This window comes from Natrix helvetica (genome assembly GCF_964273705.1).
Source record: "Natrix helvetica genome assembly, chromosome: 3".
NCBI lineage: Eukaryota > Metazoa > Chordata > Lepidosauria > Squamata > Natricidae > Natrix > Natrix helvetica.
The window spans coordinates 48,390,717-48,417,039 of NC_138549.1; the positions used below are offsets into that span (position 1 = coordinate 48,390,717).

At 35.2% G+C, this 26,323-nt stretch overlaps 2 protein-coding genes across 11 annotated transcripts in view; one reads left to right on the forward strand and one right to left on the reverse strand.

Moving 5' to 3' along the window:
- The window catches only part of RAI2 (retinoic acid induced 2), a 36,531-nt gene extending 18,349 nt beyond the window's left edge, over window positions 1-18,182 (forward strand). The window contains exons 2-4 of one of the 3 annotated variants that reach the window (XM_081948771.1): window positions 7,889-9,981; window positions 12,814-12,946; window positions 14,325-18,182. In XM_081948771.1, the coding sequence (XP_081804897.1) occupies window positions 7,994-9,622 (1,629 nt within the window). In that variant the 5' untranslated portion in view covers window positions 7,889-7,993 and the 3' untranslated portion in view covers window positions 9,623-9,981; window positions 12,814-12,946; window positions 14,325-18,182. The other 2 variants (XM_081948772.1, XM_081948773.1) reach the window with 2 other exon arrangements.
- The window catches only part of SCML2 (Scm polycomb group protein like 2), a 62,671-nt gene continuing 54,099 nt past the window's right edge, over window positions 17,752-26,323 (reverse strand). For all 8 annotated transcript variants that reach the window (XM_081948762.1, XM_081948758.1, XM_081948760.1 and 5 more), the window contains 4 exons: window positions 21,580-21,693; window positions 21,129-21,401; window positions 20,120-20,283; window positions 17,752-18,733 (listed from right to left, as the gene is read on the reverse strand). In XM_081948762.1, coding sequence (XP_081804888.1) covers window positions 18,608-18,733; window positions 20,120-20,283; window positions 21,129-21,401; window positions 21,580-21,693 — 677 coding nt within the window. In that variant the 3' untranslated portion in view covers window positions 17,752-18,607. The remainder of the gene's footprint in view (window positions 18,734-20,119; window positions 20,284-21,128; window positions 21,402-21,579; window positions 21,694-26,323) is intronic.

Genomic DNA, 26,323 nt, shown 5'->3' on the forward strand with positions numbered 1-26,323 from the left:
CAGTGGCGGGATTATTTGGGGAAGATAGATCGACTTTAGAGAATGACCTTTTTATATTTAACCAGACAGAAATTGATATAAGAGATGGTATTACGAAACATACATAGATATTTGATCTAGGACAGATCAGTGTTAACTGTTGGGAAGATTTGAGATAGATAAGAAACTTGTGGTAAGGTTTCTATGAGTTAATTGCAATAATAATTTGATAACATAGGTTTTGAAATTTTAATCTTGCTTTTTTATTATTGTTCTACCTGTTAATTATTTTATCATTAATATAATAGAGAGATGACGGGTTAATATCTGTAAATAGAATTAATAGTTTTAAAATGTTGGGGGCCTCTTCAGGAAGGAAATTCATATCACTGTAATTTATTTATCAGTATTCAGCTACGGAAAATAATGTGTGTATAAGTGGTTTTTTAAATCATATCATTCCTGACCATTGAAGATGCAACTTGAAGATGCAATTCCAATTTGCTGTGAAATAAGTTGAAACTAACAAAAAATAAATGACACCTGCCATTTGTTATTATATAGTCTATACCAGAGTTACCCAACCTTTTCAATTTTGTGGCATGATGGGGGGAGGAAAGAGGGGATCCCCACTCACACAGCCTGGAAGTGAGCCTCCCCACTCTTCTGTGGGCCCAGAATCACCCCCCCTCCCCTCATCCCACTGGGTTGCAAAGCCAAAAAAAGGTTGGGGAACTCTGATCTATACTGTACAACAGACAATTTTGATTTTGATGTAAGATAACAAATTCTTTAGTGTCTGGACCAAAGACACCTAGTGAGCTTTCATGGCATAGATTTGAACTTGGGTATAATAAACAACCTTTATTATACTGCCTCGCAATTTTGTCCCAAGGCTTTGAAGTAGGCAAGTATTTGATTAAATGTCATACTAAAAAGCCAGATAAAGTTTGGAGTCATTTGGAGTTTAAGCATGTTTAAATAGGCCATCAGCTATTACTGAAACAAGTTTACAATTTACAGTTGTACCATATGCTTAGAATTCTACTTATAGATACAGATTTCGGAGATATTGAACATCTTCAGTATCGGAAATTAATGTGTAATGTCAGATAACTTCAGCTGCTCAAATTGTTGACTAAAGTGTAGGATATTGAGAAACTTTTGCTTTACCATAGAATAAAATAATTATTTTGTGTCCCAACATTTTCACTGATATTAATATTTATATCACATCCAGTTCAAATGCTTGTATAATATACTGCATGGACTTTTGATATGGAAAGTACTTTATATGAGAATGCATCTCATTTTTTTACTTGTTTCAATGTGGCATAAATTCAATAGGTATCTTGTTGCCTACAAGAGGTTGCTAAACAGATCAAATTAAGCTACATATCTTGACATTTTGCAGGATATGCAGTAATAACCTGCTATACACTATATACACAAAGCCTCAATGCCTGCTGTACTCTAATAATAAATCTGTTATAGCAAGGCTTTCCAAAATAATTATCTCATATAAAAGTACAATATTAGTAGAGAAGAAAAATGATAGATTAACAGGTTTCATTTTATGTGATTGTCCATGCCTTTTAAAAAGTCAATGTCTTCTTTTTTTAAAAAAAATCCAAAATGAAAGGTTTGATTTAGTATATAGGACAATATCTATATACACTGACAGTAACTTTTATCACAGTCTTATGAACTTAGCTTGCTGGCTTAAAATAGCATGTGTGCATGTGTGTGCACATATGTGTGTGCATATGTGTGTGCACATGGGCGCAAGTCTTCAAGTCAGTCTTGAAAAAACTGCTTGGTTTTAATTCTTTCTCATTTACCATATTCAGCTGTTTGTTAACGTGAAGAAGTAATTAACTTCAGATCACAATAATGTGAGTTCTGTAGCCTACTATTCTTGTGACAGGACCATCCTAAATAATTGCAGGGCACTTGTTAACTTTCAATTGCAGCAGGATGACTCCAACCCCTGAAGAGCTGAATTTATGGCCCTCTTCTCAAAAATCCAGAGTTCTGAAGTAATTGTAGTTTGCCAATAGAAAATCACTGCTATTTCTTTTCTCCTGCTAAGAAAAGAGGGATAGAACATCTTGATAGAATATATGGCAGCCTACACTTGCTGGCAAAAGTAGATTCTGACATGCTGCTATTAGTGTGGACACAAATCTGGCTTTTCTCACTTCCCTTGGGCAAAAACAGCTCACTAGTTGTTGTTTTTTCTTTTTTCATAGACATTCTAACAGAATTCACAGGTTTTTTAGCCCAATACCATAACATTTTCCTTGATTATAGTCACATATTTATTCTCAGGGCTCCATTAAACATCAACAACTCTTCCAGTATTTGTACCTTGAGAGCTAAATAATATGTATTAATAGGGTGAGTTGCATAAATATTATTAATAGGGTGAGTTGCATAAAAGCCAATAATTACATTAGTGATGAAAAAGGAAGTTTTCTCCTATTACACAAGCAAGATTATTAATATGTATTGTGGTTTAGTTTCATTTTCTTCTTTTATTTCAGATTGGTTGGAGAAATTATGTCACTGCATAATTGGTTTTGTCTTTTTCAAGTAAGACTATATTAGTCAAATTATCATCAGTACCCACCATCATAACAACCACTGTTTTAGCTGATGATTATAAATGGGAAAGATATATAAATCTAAATGCTTAATTGCACCCAGATTCTGAAGCAAACACAAAATGTTTTTTAAGAATAGTATAGTTATAAATTAATAATAATAAATTATGAATAATATGCTTTAATTCAAAGTTTAAACACTGCTAATTTCCTATGATACTGAGCACAGAGGAACATTTCAGTTTAACTTGAAACTCAGTGTATTAAAAAGGCACCCTGTTTAAAAATGTACTTTTTATTTGATATTAATAATCTACTTTTTAAAATATTGCCTTATATAAAACATTCTAGGGTTCCTTGAAAACAGTGACAAAGTATTTGATTTGGCCTACTTTTTCTTCTTAGCAGGTCATAATTATTGATGGAGAAACTTGAAGGAACAAACTTCATAGTAGAAAATACCCTTTTTTGGCTGTTTGGTTTGCAGTTTTACTTTCTGTTAATATCTTAAGGAACATTGTTTTCTGAAATGGTCATTTTGATGTGTTGCTACAACCTTAAAATTTAGTACTGTATTTTTTTCTGTTCAGTTTACTTGTAACTTGTGTTTTCTGATTGTAAACCCGATTGAAGGAAAGGTGGCAGTAGACTATGTTCTGATTATTCTATTGTATCATTTTTCTGTGCTTAATGTATAGTGCATACTTTGTATTCCTGAGTCATTGACTGGTGTTATATGGTATGTAGTAGTTGCTCAAAATGAATTATAAGCATTTTTTTAAAAAATCATAAATTAATCAGGTTTGTTTTTTTCAGTGTTCAGAAAGACTGAGACAAAAAATGTTTTTCAGGGCAATACAGTATATGATTGTATGTGATGCTCCATAATTATTTTCTCAAAAATGATAAATTGTTTTTTCCAAATAAGAGTTATATTTATGCATCAGCTTCATCTATTAAAAAATTAGTCTTAAATTACTCAGTTTCTCTTTTTGTCTTAATTCCTTCATAGTGATGTACATTAACTATTGGTATTTTCATTAGATATCTTCTCCAAAATGATGGTATAAAATAACAGTATTATGCTACAAACCATATAATTTATAAAACTGGAACAACTGCAAAGCATAACTAGAAGTTAAATCTCAAGAACTATCTTTTTATTATGAAATCCATTAAAATATGTATTGAAATATTTCACTTACTAGTCAGGTCCAATTTGCTAAGCTGTGTTCATGCAGTTCTTCAGAGATGTCCAATCAACTTATTAGAAATTTAAGTTTTTGTTAAATGGATGCTTTCTTTCATTATACCCTAAATGTAATCAAGTTATACTTTTGTATTGCTACATTAATATATGTTTTTAAAGCTTATAATGTGCTCCAGTTGCAACCATAACTTTTAGGATTGTATGAAAATGTGCACATTTTATTTCTAAGATCACAAAAGAAGACCCTTAAGTTGTGGTGGATGCATATACAGGAATGCAAGCAAATAATATTTTTAAAATGAAAGTATACTTATAGGAATAGCAATGAAAATAAATGAGTCATTTAAAGTGTCTGTGAGCATATAAATTGATAAGAGTATATCTGTGATTTTAAAATGTGGCAGGTAGTTATGGTATTTGTTAGGTTTCCTGTGAAATTACAATATATTCATCATAGAAAAATCCTATGATAGGCATACATAAAGTGTAGCATTGTTCCCACATTAATTTTCACTGGTATAGGTACGTAATCATGAACAGTTATGGCATGATTGCTTGTTCAGTGTTTAGCAAGAATGTGGACATAATTTTTCATCTGTTGTTTTATGTTATATTTATGTTCTGCTTTTCTTCTGACAATCATTGGCATCTTCACTATAATAACTGTATAATATACCAGATGGAGCACTTCTATAAAATTATATCCAAAGCACTGTATAACTATATTTTATAGTAAATTTTATAAGCTAAAGTTATCTATTACACAAAGGGTTTATCATTGTTATGATATGTACCCTTCCACCTATACTTTTTTCAACAATTTGATGAGATGTAATTCTGTAGTTAAATGTGATAAAGAAAATTAAATAAGCTATCCTCTCAACAAATCCAGTACAATAGATATGATCAAATATCCAAATGTCTTTTTAAAAGCTTCCTGTAACCCCCAACCTACAGCTGTGTGAAAAGGTCCTGCATGCTTTCAGTTTTAAGCTGTATTTACATGTTTAATCAACTTTTCACTCATATAAACCACACAAAATTAGTACTTTGATGAAAATTTCTGTAGTTGGATTGAGATGCATAATTTTTATTAATATAACCAAAGTCTTTTAAGGCGTCTATATGCTAAAATAAACACAACTTGAATTTTTGAGAATGTTAGGATCAAAAGTAGCCAATCAGCAGTGAACTTTGGCTGACGAATCAAAATGCACAGAGGCTAAATCTATGAGCCAATCAATGTTGTCAAACTCTCTGACTATAAATAGGCATGAAAAGCATTGAGAAATTTAATTTAGCTCTGGCTGCGGGCAAGGATGAAGGCCTTTGCTTTCACCAGTACTGAGCAGCGGCATTGCATCATTGTGCTTTATGAAGGTTACTCTTGTACAGAAATAGCCAAGAGAAATAGCCAAGAGTCTGAAATGTCATCACACCACAGTGAGCAAAGTGATTGAAAAATACCAAATAACTGGTTCAGTTGATGACAGGCTCTGCTCTGGAAGACCAAGAAAGTCGACAAAACGGCAAGATCAGGCTCTGCAATGCATTTTGATGGCTGACAGGAAGCTCACCTCACCTCAGATTACAAGAATTTGGGGTGAAACATGTGATGTAAAAGTGTGCACAAACACAGTGCATTGCACACTGCTTGCCAGAGGGCTGGAAGTCTGCAGGGCTCGAAGTAAACCTTTGCTCACAGACGCTCACCGCTCTCGTGGACGTGCGTGGGCCAAGAAGTATGCCAAATAGACCAATGAACAGTGGGCCAAGGTATCTTCAGTGACGAGAGCAATTTCTACTTGACTGGGAATCAGTGCAATAAGTATGTCAGAAGATTTCCAGCTGAAGAATTTAGGTCATACTGCCTGAATCTATCTGTGAAGCATCGATTGCACGTGATGATCTGGGGCTGTACTGCTGCTTCTGGTATTGGTCGGATACAAATCGTGCAGGGAATCATGAATTCCAATATGTTGAACATAGCAGTATGTTGAAGTCCTGGAAAAGACCATGCTTCCTTCAGCTCAGCAACTTGAAGGGAAGGAATTTTACTTCCAGGATGGCAATGCTCCTTGTCATCGAGCCAAGTCTGTCCAGCAGTGGATGAAGAAGCATGGTGTTCGACCCCTGGATTGGCCAGCTCAGACCCTGGATTTGAACCCAGTTGAGAACTTGTGGGCCAAGATTGGTTACAAAATAAGCAAGAAGCATCCAAAGACCAAGCGGTAGCTGATTGAATCCATTATTGCAGCCTGGGACCACATTGTCACCAAAGATCACGTGCAAAGACTTATACAGTCTATGCCTGGTGTTAAGCAATAAAGGCTGGCCAATTTCATATTAGTAACCATGTTTGGTTTTTCAGGGCCAAAAACAATAAAAATGTTAACAAAACACTAGCATCAGACTTCATAATTGCAACACGTATGCCACTGGGTATGCATCAGTTAATCTGTTTTCATAGTCATTGTAAGCATGCATTGTAAGCATGCAAGAAAATTCACAATCCCCATCCAAACAGCACCAAATTGCAGAAAGCTTATGCTTTTCACTTAAAAACCACCAGTATTTATTTAAATATAACAATATTTACATAGCAGTTAGCATAAAATATCATAAAATCAATGGCCTATCCAAAAAATGTCATAAACTGTAAAGCGTGTAGGACTTTTTCACACAGCTGTAGATATTTCCCCAATCTCTCCACAGGTTTGGAGTATATTTAAAAAACTTAAGAGCAAAAGAAATGGTTCCCTCTAATATCACAATATCATGATGATAATTTTTCAACACACACAGTATCATGAAATCAGAGGGTATATTATATACAACTATATGGAATGTAATTATAAAGTTAGCACTGATCCAATGTATTGTCACTTAGGAACGTGTAGCAGATCAACTTAGATATTACCTCATTAAATGAGCAGCAACATAGAATGTCCAGAAGATTAATAGCTGGGCTGAATGGCCCTAGAAGTTTTATGAAATTACTGAGTTATTGTGTTTGTTACAGAGTACCGCAATGCCATAGTATATCTGATACATTTTGCTCATAAAATTCTGTTCTCTATAAATCCTCTATTTTTTAAATTGGTTGGCCAGAAGGATAAAAGGCCTCTTTGGTTATAAATAAAATCCTAATAATACAGTGACTTTTTGGGCTAAAGCAGGATTTAAATGCTTCAGATATTTGTACCTTTACTGAAATCAAGAAGGTAACATTACTTTTTAAGAAAAGACATAAGATAATACTAGTAGCAGTATTATCATGATATATTTTATGACGAGAATAAAATGTGCAGAGGACTTTTAAGCGTGAGCAGACTGCTATGAGATGTGAAAAATGTTCAGGATTTACAATAGAGAAGGTTTATTTCTGACAATGTGTAGTTAAGTTATATCAGAGTACATAGCTGCTTTGATATTAAGTTTTGAAGATTTTATAAGTTAAGACTTTGTATTTGTATGTAGTTGAATAGCTCTAAATGGAAGAGATGCTGTGCAGTGAAGCATCAGCATTTGTAAATTGTTGAGTGTTTTGTCTACTATGGGGGATATCACTTAATGCTATCTGAGCATATTCCAAAATAGGTTTAAGGATATTGGCAGGGAAGCAGGATGCGATTCTTTTACTCTAAATAAAGTTTCCAAACCAGAATGAATAATTTTATCATGAGTTATTTTAGGGGACCTCAGTTTCAGGCTGTTGTTGAGTAGTGCAGCTGCTTTCATAGGTCACATGATACCATTATGTGAAGCTTTGTTTAAAAGTATAAAATAACAGCCTGAATTCTTGCTCTGCACTCTAGCATTTTGTGTAGTTGCTTCAGTCTTTAAATTATCTTTGTTTACGGCTTAGTTTAAGTTCCCCAGGACTCTTCATGTAACACTCCAGAGATGTATGTTCTCTGTGTAAGCATATATACTGTACACATGCCTAGGACATTGTGTGATTAAAAGCTCTGCCCCCCAAAGCTAATAAAACAGTGTTCTATTTTGGTGATAGACACCCTTTTAAAAAGTTGCAAATGTTATTTTAAGCAAAGGATTTATGCATTGCTTAAAACATGTCTCTGTTTTGCAGACCAGATAGTGATGATGTGGATACTTTGGGCAGCCTGGAGATAAAGTGGATGTGAATGACAGCTATGTAAGCTACAATTCTGCAAAACTTCAGAAATCCTATATAATGGAGGAACTATATAAGGACGCACAAAACCTACCCATGGATGTTACCACTTCACCCTCTGCTATTGCTAACAACAAATTAGAAAGTGGTGTAGCCCAGCTGATAACAGCCGAAGCCTGGAATATCAATTCGTCTGATCTGATGAAGAAAGCACTTTCACCGCTTGTAACTGTGCCTGCTCCATCAATATTAACACCACCAGCAGAATCACAAAGTGGGGTTGCTCTCAAAGTCGCTGCCACAGTGCTTCAGCCAATTTGTTTAGGAGACAGTCCTGTGGTTCTTCCAATACATTTGCAAGTAGCAGGAAGCACCACTCCTCAGATTGCTCCTAATAGTAATACTCCATATGTTATGACCACTCAAGGCCCAGTCCCATTGCCTGTTCTTTTAGAGCAGCATGTATTTCAGCATTTAAATTCTCCATTAGTATTACCTCAGAATTCACCATGTGTTCCCAGTTCCATTCATAGCAATCTGTTCCAAAGTTCTGCTACTCCTATTGGACAACCCCAAGTGTTGGATCAAAAACCTTCCAATCCAACTCAAGATTCTGTCCTGCCCCCTGTATTTCAGACACCAGGATTTGCTGCTGTGTTGCAAGACCTCTTTCCTACTCAAGGAGCTTTGAGCTCTTTACCTTATCAGCCATCTCCAGAATGTCCTCTCCCATCTCAGCCCTTCAGTTCTCCTTTGTCTCCATTGGTTCCTCCAGCCACCTTATTGGTGCCATATCCTGTGATTGTGCCTTTGCCAGTCCCAGTCCCAGTCCCTATTCCCATTCCCATTCCCATTCCAGTTCCTCATGGCGTTGAATCTAAGGTTAACTTAGACTACTCCAAACCAGCCGCTTCCTTTGTTTTGCATTCATGCAAAGGTACCCAGACTCCATTGGAGAAGGAAGAAACTAAACTCTGTGATTTTATCCACCCCAGAGGAATTTCTCAGTTGAATCGGCACACTGTCATTAAGATGAGTAATGAAAATGAAGTCCTTGATCTTTCTATGAAAACAGCTCCTTTCCTTAAGGAAAACTATGTTAGTTGCCAAAATGCCCCCAATGATAGTGCTTTGGACTTATCAATTACTTCTTTTCGGAAGGTGAACCGTATTGAGACAACAAACATGAATTGTTCCAGGTCCATGATGGATGGAACTTCTCATTCAGTGGCAGATAACCCTCATGAGATCTCAACCAAGGCTGAAAACAGAGTGATCAGTTCCAGCTCGTCTGAATTCCTAAGACAACAGTCCAAATGGCTGGTAGATCAGAATAGTATTGCAACTTGTGAACCCACAACTGGCAATAATATAGAACTTGTGAGTACTTCACAGACAGCCAAAGTCATAGTTTCTGTCAAAGATGCAGTGCCAACTATTTTCTGTGGTAAGATTAAAGGCCTCTCAGGGGTTTCCACTAAAAACTTTTCCTTCAAAAGGGACATGCCTCAGGACTCAGGGCTGCAATGTTATGGTGTGAAGAATCAGCCTGAAGTCCAGGATAATGCAGAAGCTCTTAGAAAACCTATAAAAAACAGGAGTGTCAAGTTAAAAAAAATGAACTCACAAGAAATACACATTCTTCCTATTAAAAAGCAGCGACTTGCAGCCTTTTTTCCAAGAAAATAATTTATGAAATTTTAGAATGTTTAAAGGTATAATTATTATAAGTACTGTAAAGAGACTGCACTTCATTTTAAATTACATTCAAACTTTAAACTATATTTAATTTATTTCAAGATGGAGGATTAAAGAGTGGGTGGGGTAGGGAAGACAGAAAGAAGAATATATCTTGATATATCTTTCCAATGCAATGCTTCCATCATCAGCATGTTTTGTTCCAACTTTTCATTAAAGTAAATAAAAAGCAGCATATTTTTGAAGTGGATCACACATTTTCAGCTTTAATGGAATATAATGAATGAGCAAGTCAGAGGAGTAAGCTATTTTCACTGCCATAAAGTGCTTTGATGATGTAATTCTAAACAGTAAGTAGAATGGAACTTTCAGAATAAATGTTTGTTAGCATGGTTGATGCATTTCATATTTTTATAAAATGCATAACCTGAAACTGTATTATAAATAGTGTATTCATATTTATTTGTATCATTTTTCAGATTGTTGGGTTATTTATCCATTTTAAATTGTTGGTGCTCTTCCCTCATGTATAGTAATGATATACTTTAAACAGTCTTTATTGAGACAAAATCCTATTACCAGTACAAGCAGTCCTTGACTTACGATCCCAATTGAGCCCAAAATTTATGTTGCTAAATGAGAAATTTGTTAAGTGAGTTTTGCCCCATTTTACGACTTTTCTTGCCATATTTGTTAAGTAAATCACTGCAATTATTAAGTTAGTAACATGTTACTAACTTGTTAAGTGAACCTGGCTTTACCAATTGACTTTGCTTATCAGATGGTTGCAAAAGATGACCATATGACGTTGGGACACTGCAGCCACCATAAATATGAACCAGTTGTCAAAGAACCAAACGTAAATCATGTGGCCATGGGTATGCTGTAACAGTCATAAGTGTGAAAAATGGTCGTCACTTTTTTCAGTGCCATTGTAACTTTGAATGGTCATTAAATGAACTGTTGTAAGTCAAGGACTATCTATATTAATTTTATAGCAATGATTTCTACAGCAAAAATGGGCAAGTCTGAAGAAATGCTTAAAATGATGTAGAGGTAGACCTGGAGAAATGACGGGCCACTTAATGATGGTTTAAAGTTATGACTGACACTACAAAACTACATACAACTGTTTCAAAGTTATGACAGCTACAGTGGCCCCACAATCATTCACCCTTATGACAGACCACAGGGATGCGGCAGCACACACATACACGACTCTCTGTCCATCCTCCGTATGCCTCCTGAAAGCATTTTCAGGGCCCCAACAAATCCTCGAGGAAATCGTGGTTGCTTTCACACCTTCCTGTGCTGATCAGCTGGCCACCAGAAGCTGAAAAGCTCTCCTGCCTCTGGCTAGGCTTTGAAAAGCTGGCCCTAGCATAAAAGATGGTAGCTTCAGGAAGAGCTTCCCAAAACCATTTCCTTGTTTAATCCCTTCCCTCCCTCCCTCCCAACCCAGAAAGCCACATTTCTTCAGTAAAGGAAACAAAAAAAAGTGGGACAGACTTTTGATTCCCTATGCCACCCCAATTAAACTCTACACCTCTGCTTTCCCATCACTAACCCTTTTAAAAATCTTACCTTGACTCCAGTCTGAAGAATAAAGGAATAGAAACAAAAATAAAATCTTACTTCAACTTTTTCCTTTGAACTGGAAAAGAAGGAAAATCATCTGCAAAAGTACGGTAAAAACTAGTGCAACAGAATGGAGGAGGCTGGGTCATACAAAGCATTGCCTGTCTGTCTGAATGCCTGTGGAGCCCAGCTAGGACTTAAAGACACTAGACTGTAGACTATTTTGGTATCTCTTCTTGCTTTGCTATATTTGTGCCTTGCTAAAAAATTCTAACATTCCTTGTATTGGATTCCTATTATTTAAAATTAAATTTAGAGTCATTGTTCAATAATGCTGTCTTTTGTACAAATGTCACTACAATGAAAAATGTTATGCTTTATTCCAGCGGCCTCCAACCTTTTGGGCTCCAGGGACCAGTTCCGTGGAGTTTTTTCCATGGATCGGAGGGTGCATAGTTTCGTGTGCTGCCTGCATCCCGTGAATAGGTCTTCGTTTGTTTGTGCAGCCCGGTTTTTGGCATGCCATGGACTGGTATCGGTCCACAGACTTGGGGGTTGGGGATCCCTGCTTTATTCTACTGTACACTGCATCCTGAGCCACTATTTTGATAATAGTTTTGATATTTTTGGAAGATAACGAAATATGTAGTACTTGAAATGTAACTCTGACACTGGGTTTAACCACTTATCTCTAACTCATACAAGTATGGCATCCTAGAGGCTTACAAATACTTATGAATTCCTAGTAATTTAGTAATTAGGCTGAAGGTAGGACCTTGAATGTTGGTAATGAAATGGGTGGGTAAATGACTGAGTCAGTGGTTAATGACCTCTGATTGATACTACTTATGAAGATTCTGATCCATTTTTGAAACTATTCTAGAATGGGAAGACAAAAATTATTTCTTGTATTATTATTATTTTTGTATTTGGAAGGAGTTAATCAATGGAGCTTTTGAGAATAATTCTATCTTTTATATCTGGAGTCACAGGAAAGTTGGAAGAAAGATTGTATCTATTTAAATCTTTCATCTATGAAGCGTTATGAATATTGTTAGACTTGCAACAGCCTAACAATGCTTTGTAGATATAAATCCCTCTTGCTTACAAGTCCCTCTTTCAACTTAGCTCTACATTCAGGAAACTTATTGATTAACTTTCTCCAATTGTTCATTCTATGATTATGGCTTTGAGGGTATCACTATGGTCCCAGATCAATAAAATATTAGCACATTTTTCTCTTGATTTAAGCAAGTTAACTGGAAAATGAATGGTCAGAGCCAAATCTTTATTATATGAGTCTTAAAAGGGGTATCATTCACTTTGACTTGAAGTCTTCCTTAAACTATAATTAGAAAATCAATAATATTTTTTAAAATTCTACTTTGTAAAGTATTAGTGTATGTGATTGTAAATAAAACTAATCAGCAGATAAACTATGGCTGGCTCACTATGGTTGGCTTTTGCCTTGGTTTGAACATGAAAATAGTAGCCACAATTGATTTTCTATCTAAATCCACATAGAGAAAAGATAGGGTCTTATACTATATTTCTTGTGGACTTCTGTATGATTTATAGTACTATTGATTATGCTATCTTTTTAGGTCTTCTTGGTGGGATAGGAACTTGGGAGATTATGAACATAACTCACGGTATATTAACTTCTGACATCTGGAGGATTGAGTTCGTTGTGCATTTAAAGAGCAACATGACATAATTGGAAATTTCATCCAAGAGGTTAAGTGAATTTTCATTACTATGCAGATAACATGTAGTTCTGTACATTTTCCTTATCTTAATTTGAAGATGATGTAAGATTTGAAACATTGGTGAAATAACATTGATGAACTATTGTTTGAAATTCTGGTGGAAATCTTTTTTTAAATAGTGCAATGTTTCTTTCTGTGAAATATTTATTTTAACTTTGGTTTCTTGGGTTTTGATTTTATTATTTTGTATGCACTAACCAAAATCTTGCAGTCAAATAAAATTAATTTTAGCTCCTTTTAATGTGTTGAAGAAGCAAAACCATGTGCAAGAAACTTTAATCATAAATGATAATAAAAGTTATGTTGCTTCTTTTATCTATCACAGTAAGTGCAGGCTAAACTACTCAACTGCCAAAATAATGAAACTATAAATCACATCAAATTACAGAGTGCTTCTAGATGACTGCATTCATTAAGATGCTCATATCATAAAATGTAGTCAGGATTTATCAATTTACATTTTTTGGTGGGATGGTGCCACTCCAATCTTGTTTCCCATTAAAAGAAGCTATTACTTTTTTTATTGCAGCCATTGAACTCCTTCTCAATATGAAATACAGAATTTACTTATTTATTGGGCAGGAAACGGAGGAATCAAGTAATAGGGACTTAAATTTGCTTATGACCAACTTGCACATACATATTTGCTATATGTGCATGTGCATGTTTTTAGCAAAACCTGATACTGTAATTTTCCTAATACTGCTGTAAGATTGATCTACAGATTTTGAATGCAGATATCTATTTCAGGGGTGAAATCCAGCAGGTTGACAGGTTCTGGAGAGTCAGTAGCGGAAATTTTGAGTAGTTCAGAGAACCAGCAAATGATGTACCAACTGTTCATAATTTGGTATGGGATAAATGGCTCAGTAACTAGAATTTCTATGATAAATCTAAGATGTAAACATAACTGAGGAAGATAAAAATTGCACAAAACTATATGGACATTTTACATCTGGGCAATAGAATCTCTCTTATAAAGAACCTTTCCTGTTATAATTCAAACCATTACTAATTTTTCAGATTATAACATCAAAAAATGCTCAATTGGTTTAATTGAGCATTTTTTGATGTTATAATCTGAAAAATTAGTAATGGTTTGAATTATAACACTCGTTGTTTCTAACATTTGGAACCTACAGCAGTTTATCTAGTATTGACATCTAATGAGACACTTAAAGAACATCTTCATTCTGTGCCTAGCAATCCAAAATCCTTGAACATTCTAATTGTTCAAATCATTTTCCCAAATCCCCATCACTGTAATCCACTTATAGCCCCTAGTATTATACCAATAGTCCAATAAACTGTTTTTCTTTTATCTTTTCATTGGTTTGTGGCTAAAGAATTCTGCAGAATCCAATCTGAGTTGATCAATGGGACCAGAGGTTTTGGATCCTACAAAATTATCCTGGGACACATGTATTTGCCTTCATTTGCAAAAGAATTCTGCTAGCTGAACTGTTGTCTTCATTACATCTAATGCAGTATGTTCCTACAATGAGGCAGCAGATACTATTTTGTTTTCATTTTATTATCAACTGATTACATATTTGCTAATCATATGGTTCATCAGCATAACAGGGGAATTTAGAAAAACTAATGCTATCCACTGAAAAGCACTATCCACATTTGCAAGAGGCCTAAGTCTTACTGTTTGAACATCATTTCCGATTGCTGTAATTGTTCTTGTTCTCAGAAGGCAATCTAGTTTTAGGCTTATGAGTAGTAAAGATCATTAAGACTGCTTCAGCAAAAACATTGCATTGTTTTGTGCACTGATTTATTGGGATAGCTGTTTGGCATTCCATTCTGTACTGTAGGGCATGCAAAATATAGCAAATTCTGGGGGATCAAATGCCTTTGTTTTGGGACAAGCATTCTGTGGGCAGACGACAAACTGTTGACTTACAGGTTTAGTGCTATTTATAGTGCTTGGAAGAAACTCCTGAAAGCATTATGACTGAATTTAGGACTTTCTGTATGCAAATAATTTGCACTTGACGTACCTTCTTTATCTGTCATTTCATGTGTGCTTATAGAACAGTTAGAATGTTCCGATTTATTTAATTTATATTTTGCCTTCCTTTCAGGGGCTCTAAGCAGTATGAACAGCATTCTCTCCTCTAATGTTTGTCACAATAATCCTGATTAAACAGTGACTAAACCTCCCTGGTCCCAATCAACACCTTCACCACCATACTGCATCATCTGAACCCTATACACATGTTAATAATTCAGATACTTCATGAAAAGTATATCACCATACTAAATTTGTGTGGGGTCTTTAGAAGACCTTTATTTTTAATTCTGGAATAAGCAATTGACAAATAGACTGTCCTCTAGGTGTTTTTCTTGCCTCTTCTGTGGATTCTTCTAAATTCTGTGGATTCCGCAAAAAGAGCATTCAGAATTTTTTTAAGCACTTGAGTTATTTAATTTGATAACCATTACCACCATCAGTAAAATCCTCCTATTTCAAGAATCCACATCCAGCCTAGATGATTCTATTTTTGAAGAAAAGTGATAATCTACAGTATATTAACATCAGTGTTTAGAATTTTACTCAGATTATTTCTGTAAATATTGGATCCTTTCAAACCATGTATATTATATTAATCAAAGTATATTTTAATTGACGTATTAGTAACTACCAAACATGGTATTGAGCTTAGTCAGTTACAGATTTAAGACATTACATAATAAAAATAATTGACAAATCAACATCAAACAACTTTTATTTTCTCTTTAGATAAAAACATCCAGTTGAAAATAATGAAAAATATACCTAACTTAATTTATATCATGTCATATGCAAAGTTAAAATTTCAATGGCATTTTTGTTTCATATAAAGGTTTGTATACATGTAGTATACATTATTTGCACAATACAAAGACATATTAGCAAAATAAATAAGAAAACCCTCTAAAAGGTCTAAAACATTGTATTTGTTTTATATCCACTTTTAACATTTAAATTCCTTGAATGACATTTGTGACATTTTGTCTCAATCCAGTATAGAAAACAACTAGATTCTTGCAAGATTAATATTTTAATACAATTTTAAAATACCTTTTAACAGTGTCTGAAATAACTTATACTAAATGTCTTATTTAGTATCAACTCTCTAGAACAGGGCTGTCAAACTTGCAGCCCATGGGCCGGATGCGTCATGTGCTGGACATGCCCATGCCCGGTTTAGCAAAGGGGGGAAAAGTCACAATATGTCATGTGACGATGCCATGACAACATGAGTTTGACACCCCTGTTCTAGAACAAATTTATGAAGCATATAGATGCAAGATGAAGAACAAAAATAAAATCCCATGGTACCAGTGGAACGTTCATTGGCATAATATATCTTACCCTTAAAAATCACAAACACAATTACATGCCAAATACAAGCAATCATGTTTCACAATAAGATAAATAGGTGTGTTTATGTAACTTCATCTGAAAGAAATAGGCATCAAAAGATATAAAAGATATCACAGCCGTTGCAGCTTATTTTTAAATACCTGAGCATATATAAATAACTGAAATGGTTAAAGAATGTTATATATTGGAGCTGTTGTACTCTTATGACAAGCAAAGTTTGCTGATATAATATGAATGCCAGAAGTTCATCAGGAAATAGGACATCACCAAAGTAATCTCATTTAAATTCAGCTTCAGTCATTTAAAGGAATACATTGCTTCAAAAACGATTTGCAACTTTGTCATTTTAGCTAAACCTGAGTAATTAGTGTATTACTAATAAATACACTAATATACAATAAACAAGGCATTTTTAAAACAACAAATGTGTATTTTAACTAGAAGTTTTTCTATATAAAAAAGCAGTAAGAAATATAAAAACTACATTCCTTTCAGGACTATATCTTTTCCAGCAATACTTGGACAAAAACGCCTGATCCTCTATTCAACAAAAGTACATAAATTGTCCCTGATATTATATTGGCAGTGATGGCAAAGTATTTTATTATCAGCACTTTTTGTAAATTACAGATACAACACCAAGATTTGGATGAATTATACATCCAATTGTAATTCAAATTCTTTGTTAAAAGAAGTCATTTGACTTTTTTTATCTGAAAGACGTTAGAGAGGCAAAGTAAAAAAAGACATTCAACATCACCTCTCCCCCATCATCCCATTCTTTTCCAGATATTTTCCCAGAATAAAATGGCTCAGCGCAACAAGAGAATTCAGGAATATTGCATAGTGCCCCAAGTTGCCCTGTATGAATCTGTCCATCAATTATTTCTTCCTTCCCCTTCTCTCCATCTCCCTCCATGAAATGAGAAACAAACCAGACAGGCATTAATGAACATTATGAGGACACATACATCCAGCAAACACCATTCACATGTAGTGAAAGGTGACAAAAGGTAAAGTTTTGCAATTAATTAGAAACTCTAGACATGCTGAAATCCTTCCGGATCCTACACAAGATGGTGGGTTTCATTGTGTTCCTTCCTGGTGGCATAAAATCATATTTTAGAATGCAAAAGGAAATCTGTTTAGGTAATTATCATCCATACTTCACCAGGTCCCCACCAGGGAATCTCAACCCTATGTTCTACTGGAACAAATGTGATTGGTCTTAGGACACAGCTTGATGATATATCGACACCCATAAACTAGGGATAAAATGTATAATGCATATTTTGTTTATGATTTAAAATGAACCATTAACCTGAAGTTTATCATCTGCCACAGTGCAAAAATACCTTTAAAACAGACTTTAAAAAAACTTGAACACTATGTACAAAATATATATTTATACACACACACGCACACACACGCATGAACCCACACACATAAATATACAAGTGCATGAACATATGTTTATGCTAGATGGAATGTTTCAATACAATGTTTCTTATATCGTTGTAAGCAAACTGAAAGTTATTTGCCACTTGGGAGTTGTCTGCTCAAATCAGCCATAAGAAGTTCCTTCTTAAAAAAGAAATTTTCTGCTTAAATTGTCAACATGTTGTAAAAATGCATTTTCATAATTTAAATTCTTAAAAATAGAGGTTATTTGTTTTTTGCACAGAATATAAACTTACAGGTATATGGCTATTTTTAAGGGAAATTTGCTTCACATAAGATATGTATGTGACTATATTAATTAAAGAATTAATCAATTAAAAATAATGCTTCCCTTACCCCAACATAGAAATTCAGCCATTTTTTCCAACAAAAAGCCCCCTCCACATTTGATTTTTTTAAAAAAAACAAAGATCCTTTGGAAATCAGCTGTTTTGGTTCTGAATGAAAATACATCAGCTGAAGCTGAAGAGGTGAATATGTATTTTGCAGCTTCTCATATAAATACTCTTAGCACTACTTCCTCCCTGCATATTTTAAAAAGTTATTAAATACAATGCAAAAATTTTAACATTAACTCCCATATTTAAGAAGTATCTGTAAAACAATGCTGATTTACGATATTTCTTTCTGATTAGACTAGTAAAAACAATATGATGGAAATTTCTTTATGAGCTGAGTGAGATTTTTTTTGATCCATTCGATCAGGCAAAGTTTCAGCCCTATTTGTCTCTTTTTGAACCTGACTGGTTGTCTATTTAAAATGCAACACTATCACTGTGCATTTGCTGCCTAGAACTTTGCTTGCTTAAGTCTTTCTATATGATAACATAGTTTTAATGCTGGGCCCAGTTTCAGACCCATATACTTCATGATCATATCACTCCTCAGTAACAGAAGAGCCTTCCCATCAATTTCCTGTGAGGAAACAAGATGACAATAATTAATGACTTGTTTCAGAACAAGAATATTACTCTAGACTGACACAACACAACTCTCCTACATTATCACCTTTCCAAGAGAAAAACAGAAATTCAAATCTGAACATCTTGGAAATTTTCACTGACAAATCTTCAGAATCTATATTATAAAAATTACAAATAATTATATAATATATTTCAATTTCTAATCTATTTACAGAATCAGTTATACATAAAGAGAGCTGCAGTATTTTGACTCGAACTAGGCAAAGCAGCTTTGGATCTGGTATGGTTACACTGTCCATTTCCTTAACGCAGAATATGGAGCTTTAGCACCTTGTCCAGATCTTGTAACCTAAAGAAAAAGTTTACCCAAGCTTTGGGGAGAGAGAGTGAGACCCCTCATGTCATTCCATTTGGTTTCTCAAGTTGCCACCTTTTATCTTTTAACTATATAATTAAAATTTCTTTATTTGTTGTTGAGTTGCCCAGGTGCATTGGGAATTAGGTGACATAAAAGTTAAATAAATAAATGCTGCAACACTTTTAAGTAGGAACAGCAAAGGTTACATACCAGATGAAAAGAAAATTTGCCTGCTTTGAATCAGCAGAAGCTTGAATCTGTGCTCTTTCAGTTCTCATTTTTGTTCAAACAATTTATTTTACTAGCTGTCAGAACAGCACTGAATCCATCTCCATATTGGTGATAGATAAACATTTAACACTTTTTTCAAGGTCAAGATATTAGTGGCATGAAACATCTACAGACCCTCAGGTCTTCCCAATCCACATCCAGCATATCCCTCTTTGACCTTTCTAATGTGAAGAACACCTGATTTCTGATTCTGATGGGGGAAGCAGCATCTGGAATTTGTCAATCTAGGTTACTTTTTTTCAATGCTGCCTCTGAACAAGAGAAATTCTAATAAATTATTTACCCCCAAAACATTATCCCAATAACTTTACTCACACATGATATCAGTCTAGAAAACAGAAATTAACAAATAGGTAAACTAATTGGAATCCATTTTAATCCTACCAAATTCTTCAACAGAGCAAGAAGAACATTTCACACATATCAAATTATGTTTTCCTGTTCTAAAAATTTTCTGTGTATATTTTTGTGTAATTAATAATAGTTTCCCCCAAACACGGCAAGAATTCATGGGACATCAGGACTAAGTTTATGTTTAAGGATAATTCTGTATCAAGTAGAACTTACATTGACACAAAACTCTTTTCTAGTGCAAATTACAGTGGTGGTTTTCTGCTTTTAATACTCTTTTGGAGGAAAAAAGCCTATTAGATTTCAGACATATACTGGATTTTTTTTTAATTTCATGTGATTCTAGGCACTATTAAAAATAAGTTGTATTTTACTTACATGTCTCCTGAAGAGTTCGGCATGGGGTGCTAATGCCTGAGGATCTGCTTCTTTTACAAATCGCATTACTTCATCAATTGACCATGTTGAAGGGTCTTTGCTGAAGAGATGTGAAGAATCCTGTTTTAGTGCACTGAGTTCAGGTCCTGTTTTAGAACTTGCAGCTTAAACACACAAAAGGATGAAACTGAAGAAGCTGGAGAAATAACCAAGGCATTTTGAGGATACCTGCACACATTCAAATAGCTTTTATAGTCATTGGTGAGTAGAACCACCCCCACCCCCATTATTTTCCCATTTTATGAGGTTAATCTGAAAATATCTTGCTACTGTTAATGCAGTGGTGACCTATACATTTTACATACACACACACACAAATAAATATGGGAAGGCATCTTTCCCAATCTGGTGGCTCCCAAATTCCTATATATGACGACTTCCAAGAATATCAGTTGAACATTCTGTAAATTATTTTAGCACATCTGGAGAATACTTAGTTAGAAAGGCCATGATAGTAGCTTGTTTCTGTTAGTAATTAACCATACATGTTTATTTTTAAAACTCCTCTGTATTGGATTTTCCTTCAAGGAACAATATGTATTATAGCATTTATAAAACAAAGCAAAATTGTTCATTTTGGCAAAAATAATAGATTATGGTTTGATTTATGTTGTGATTTAATTAAGACATAGGGATTACCTCAAAGAGAAACCCAGAAGCAGAAAACAGATATAAAACAAAGTATAATCTGTGTGATTTCCTTCCTTCTTTCCTTCCTTCCTTCCTTCCTTCCTTCTTTCCATAAATGCTAAATTAATTACTCACAGCCTTTGCCAAATAAGGATATCAGTAGAGCAAAGTGAAGATTCTGGTTTGAGTATGTCTGCTAAATTTGCTAGCTCCTTTTATAAACTTAGAATAAGAAAGTGCTTTTAGAGCCAGTTTTATGAATATACATATCAATGTGCACACAAACAAAGCATGAACTTTTATAAAAGCTCGAGAATACCTTCAATCCTCTGTTGCAATCTCTTTCTGGCAACTTCACAATAACTTTTGTTCCCAGTAGCACTTGATAATTTCTGTAGATTTGGTGCTGTGTTTGAGGTAGCAGATACTGAAGGAAGAGAATGCCTAAAATAGGCTGTGTTCCCTGAGGTACAATATTCACTGGCATTCTGATTGTTAGAACTTGACAGGGTGACTGAATTAAGTGCAGAATCCATTGAATTCTCAGCAAAGCTGTGCTCTTTGGATGTTTCTTCATTTGGCAGGGTTTCTGCTATACAGAATTTAACACAACCAGATTATTAGTAAAGTGATATCTTCTATAAAGATTTTGTTGATGTTTGCTTTAATATAAACATTCCCTACTTAAGAAAGATGCAGAACACCCAGGCCCTAGAATGAAAAAGGTTGTTTATCCTTAATGTAAGTGAAGATAATTAAAATTCAGTTACGTTCAGAGGGGTGAGCTTCAGTTCTTAGAAGCTTAGGAGACATGGGGACAGGATAGGGGGATGAATCCTGAGAATACCGCTTTGCACTTCTACTGTCTGATATTTGTTCTTTTGCTATATAATCAAAAGGGATTAAGGAGTTATAAATGCATGCAATAATTGAAATGTACATAGACTTAAAGCTCCATTTTACAAAGATTTCAAATTTCTATGGTAGCAAATTTAGAAATATTTGCCAGTGTAGCAATCACAACAGGTTCAGGAGAGCTTCTCTAGAGACAGATTTGGAATACAAGATGGATGGGTGAAGGGCCACCTTAATTAACAGTACCTGCCTCATTAATCTTTCCATAGAAAATGCACGTGGACCTTTAATTGTGATGCAAATCCTTCTGCCATGTAGTATTTTTCTATAGTATTTACTTCAAAGATTCCCAATGACTAATTTAATTATGAAATTAGAAAATTAGAAATCATAATTCTTTATTGGCCATGTGATTGGACACACAAGAAATTTGTCTCCAATGCATAAGCTCTCAGTGTACATACAAACAACAAAATGATAGGTCATATCTAATAGCACTATCATAGCTCATAGTTACAATCATTAATCATAATATACAAGTGATAAAACATAGATACCTTGAGATGAGAAATAAATATATCACTTATACAAAAAGTGGGCATTTTTTTTCCATAAATGAGAATTCAATCAGAAGCACACAATAAATTAATGAACTGAAATTAATGTTTTCACCTTAGACTTTATAAGGGGGAAAAGGTGGTTAAATAAGGATGCTTTGATTATTGCCTATTTTATAAATTTAATATATAAGATTTTGTCATTGGTCAATGACAAAATAGGCAAGAATTAAAACATCCATTCCATACTTAACCACCTTGCCCCTTTTTCATGAACATGATGATGTCAAGCATTTGTCAACTTGCAAGAATGGGGAAAGAGACAAATAATTCTGGGCATATTTACTTTTTCTTTATTTCTTTATTCCCAAACTTTTTTTGCCAAGCTACAATTTTGCCAATCCCATTATCTGTATATTAAATAGCAAAGCATAAATACAGGACAATATAAATCTGTGAAAATCTTTGGTAAACCCCCTAACTCTCTACATGATACCAGTCAATTATAATTTTCAATGATTATAAAATAAGTGGCCTGACTAATAGCTTGAATCCTACTCAAACATCAGTTGTAATCCTCAGAGTGAACAAGCTTTTGCATCCCTTCCATTGAAGGAGAAAAATTTTGTCCATTCTATTATGGTTATAGGAAAAAATTGGTGTGAAAAATACAAATAGGAAAGTATAGCTGTAAATTATAGTTATACAATGTACACAATACATCATAACATTAACATTCAATGAGAGACATGTCTGAGTCCTGTTATCTGGGAGGAGTTTGAGCTGGTTGATTCTGAGGAAGTGGACAGGGTCCTCGTAGTTGTAAGCTTCGACATCTGGACCCATGCCTCTCCTGATTAGTTAAGGTAGCCAAGGAGGTAGCATGTGGCTGGCTCCAAAGTAGCTAATGCCTTTTTATAGGAGGGGTATTTCTATCTGCATTGAAAGAGGCAGTGATGTACCCTCTTCTCAAGAGGCCATCCTTAGATCCAGCAGTGTTAAACCTTCACTACTTCTGTAAAAAGTTGTTGAAAGGGTGATTGGGACTCATTTTAAGAGAGCACTGGACTCTTTTTCAGTCTGGGTTAAGACTAGGTACAGCACTGTGTCAACGTTATTATGCTTGCTGATTACCTTTGGAGAGATTGGAATTGGGGTAGTGCAGTTGACCTGCTTTCCTGGATCTCTCAACAGATTTGATACTAGACCATGGCATCCTTCTGCACTGGATCCAGGAGTAGGAGGTAGCGTTTTGTGATGATTCTTCTCTTTTTTCTGTGGCTAGTTCCAGTCAGTGTTGCTGGGCAAGGAGATATCAAGTTCTAAGCCCCTGAAGTGTTTGTGTGGAGGGTGCCTCAAGGTTTCTGGTTTCTCCCCTATCCTCTTTAACATGTATACAAAACCACTGGGTAGGTTATCCAACAGCAAGAGTTATGGTATTATCACTTCGCTGATGATACCCAGCCATACATTTCTACTCCGGGCCAAGAGACGGTGCTGTTGCAGTGTTGTCCAAGTGCCTGGAGGCTGCTCCAGACAGTTTCTGGATGGGGGTGAACAACTCAATCCTGGCAAGATGGAGTCGCTTTGGGTTTTTGGCCTTCAGATCATCTTTGTCACCTTTGACTGGGCAGGCTTGCATTCTTCACAATTGAGCTGGTACACAATTTGGTGATCTTCCTAGACTCATGGCTCCTGCAGATGACATCTGTGACAGGGAGGAGGGGGCTTTGCACTGATCAATGTTGTACACCAATTGTACCCTTTCCTGTATTGAAATATCTTCTATACAGTCATTCATGCCTTAGTCACTTCCTGTTTGGATTACTGCAATGTACTTTACATGTGTCTGCTCTTTAAGATCACTCTCAAGTTACAATTGATCCAGAATGCAGCAGCATATATAGAATTGGATATTCATAGTTCACCCATGTTACCTTTCCATTGTCTGAGCTTTACTGGCTTCCAGTTGCCTTCTAGATGCAATTCAAGGTGCTGGTAATCACTTTTAAAGCTCCACATGGCATTGGTTGTATATGTGACTAACTGTCCCATTAGATCAGATAGTGTAAGCACACTCCAGACCCTATTCTTGAAATCCTGTCATCTCATGAGACCTTGGAAATATGCCTTTTCTGTGGCTTTCCCTACCTTATACAGCACCCTCCCCTCCAGTGATTCGCAAAGCTCCCGACCCTTGTAGCTTTTCAGAAGGACATCAAGAACTGACTTTTTACTGAGATGATGGGATGGGGTGGGAGGGGAGGGGAGGGGACAGGGCAGGACAGGATAGGATGGAAAGAATGGAATGTTTATTTATTTATTTATTTATTTATTTATTTGACTTCTTAGTCGCCCCCTCTCCCCCAAGGGACTCGGGGCGACGTACACTAGCAGCGGTCACAACAATACAATATGGAGGAGGTGGAAATAAATAAATAAATTACAATAATTTAAAACAATTAAAAACCCCAATGATAAAGTTTAAAAATTAAAATTAACAATTAAAAATGCCCAAGAGGTGGAGAAGCTCTAAATTAAGCCAGGCCGGCTAGTCGGAACAGGTGGGTCTTAAGTTTCATGCGGAAGGAGCGGAGGTCAGTTGTTGTCCTAATGTCTGGGGGGAGGTCATTCCAAAGGGTAGGGCCCATCACAGAGAAGGCCCTACTCCTGGGCGCTGCCCTCTGACACTCTCTGGAGGACGGCACCCGGAGAAGTCCCTCTCTGTGCGAGCGAATAGGTCGCAGGGATGTGTGGGGCAGAACGCGATCCCGCAGGTAACTAGGCCCTGTGCCATGGAGCGCTTTAAAGATGGTAACTAACACCTTGAAGCGCACCCGGTAGGCCACAGGAAGCCAGTGGGTAATTGTAGGTTGCTGTGGGCATCCTAAGGAGATGATTAAGGCACTAGGTTTTTATGTAATCATTTTACTGTTTTATTGTTTTATAGTTAATAGTTTTGGTGTTGTGAGTTGCCCAGAGTTGGGCAAGATGGATGCCCATATAAATCTTTTAAATAAATAAATAATAGTAGTTGTCAAACTGTGATTACATTTTAATGAGATTGTTTCTGAGAAAAACATATGCACTTTCAAATTTCTTTTTTTAATAGAAAATCTAGGTAAAATGAAGTACATATAAAATAAGGTTATTTGATGATTGTAATGAAAATTCCTCTCCATACAGTTATAATTAAAGCCTCCAGTTCATGACAGCATTCAATCAATCTCAAAGATAGTATTTCATTGGCCAAAATGTAAAGATCCCAAATATTTGAAAGAATGTCTTTTCTGTTTTTTGTACAGAGTACCGGTATGTGGAATTAAGATCTATTAATCGTGTTTCCTCCAATTCTAATAGATATCCTAATATATTTAAAGTTCACATAACTGTAGTTTATCTGAGAGCCAAGCATTTAATAACATACTTAAAGCTGTAATTCAACTCAGTATGAATCCTGATCCGAATACAGTACATTAGGTGGTTTTTAATTCGCCTGAAACAGGACATAAATAATTTATCCAGCTTACTGTGTTTAGGAATGTTTAAAAGTCATGCATGAAACAAGAATGTATTTAGAATGTTCTCATAATTTGTACAATCAAGTGTCTATGAGATCTGACTTTTAGAATCCCATATATACTGTATTTTTCAGAGTATAAGACGCACCTTTTTTCCTCAAAAAAGAGGCTGAAAATCTGGGTGCGTCTTATACACTGAATACAGCATTTTTTGCCTCCTGAAGCCCGCCCCCTTCACCAAAATGGCTGTACATACCCTTATGGAGGCCTTCAGAGAGCTCCTGGGGGTTGGGGAGGGCAGAAATGAGCAAATAATGGGCTGTCCCCCCAACCCCCAGCAGCACTCTATAAACCTCCATAAGGCTATGCATACAATTTGTTTGACAAAAAACGGGGCCGTTTTTGCAAAAAACAGGCCGTTTTTTTGCTCGTTTTGCTCGTGCTACGCTCAAAAAACATAGAAACTCTCTGCACTGATTTCTGTGCAGTATATCATCCCATTACAATAGTTTATCTTACCTATATGTTTTGTTCCATTTTGGTGAAGAATAAAAAGGTTATAGACCCTAATAATCAAAATT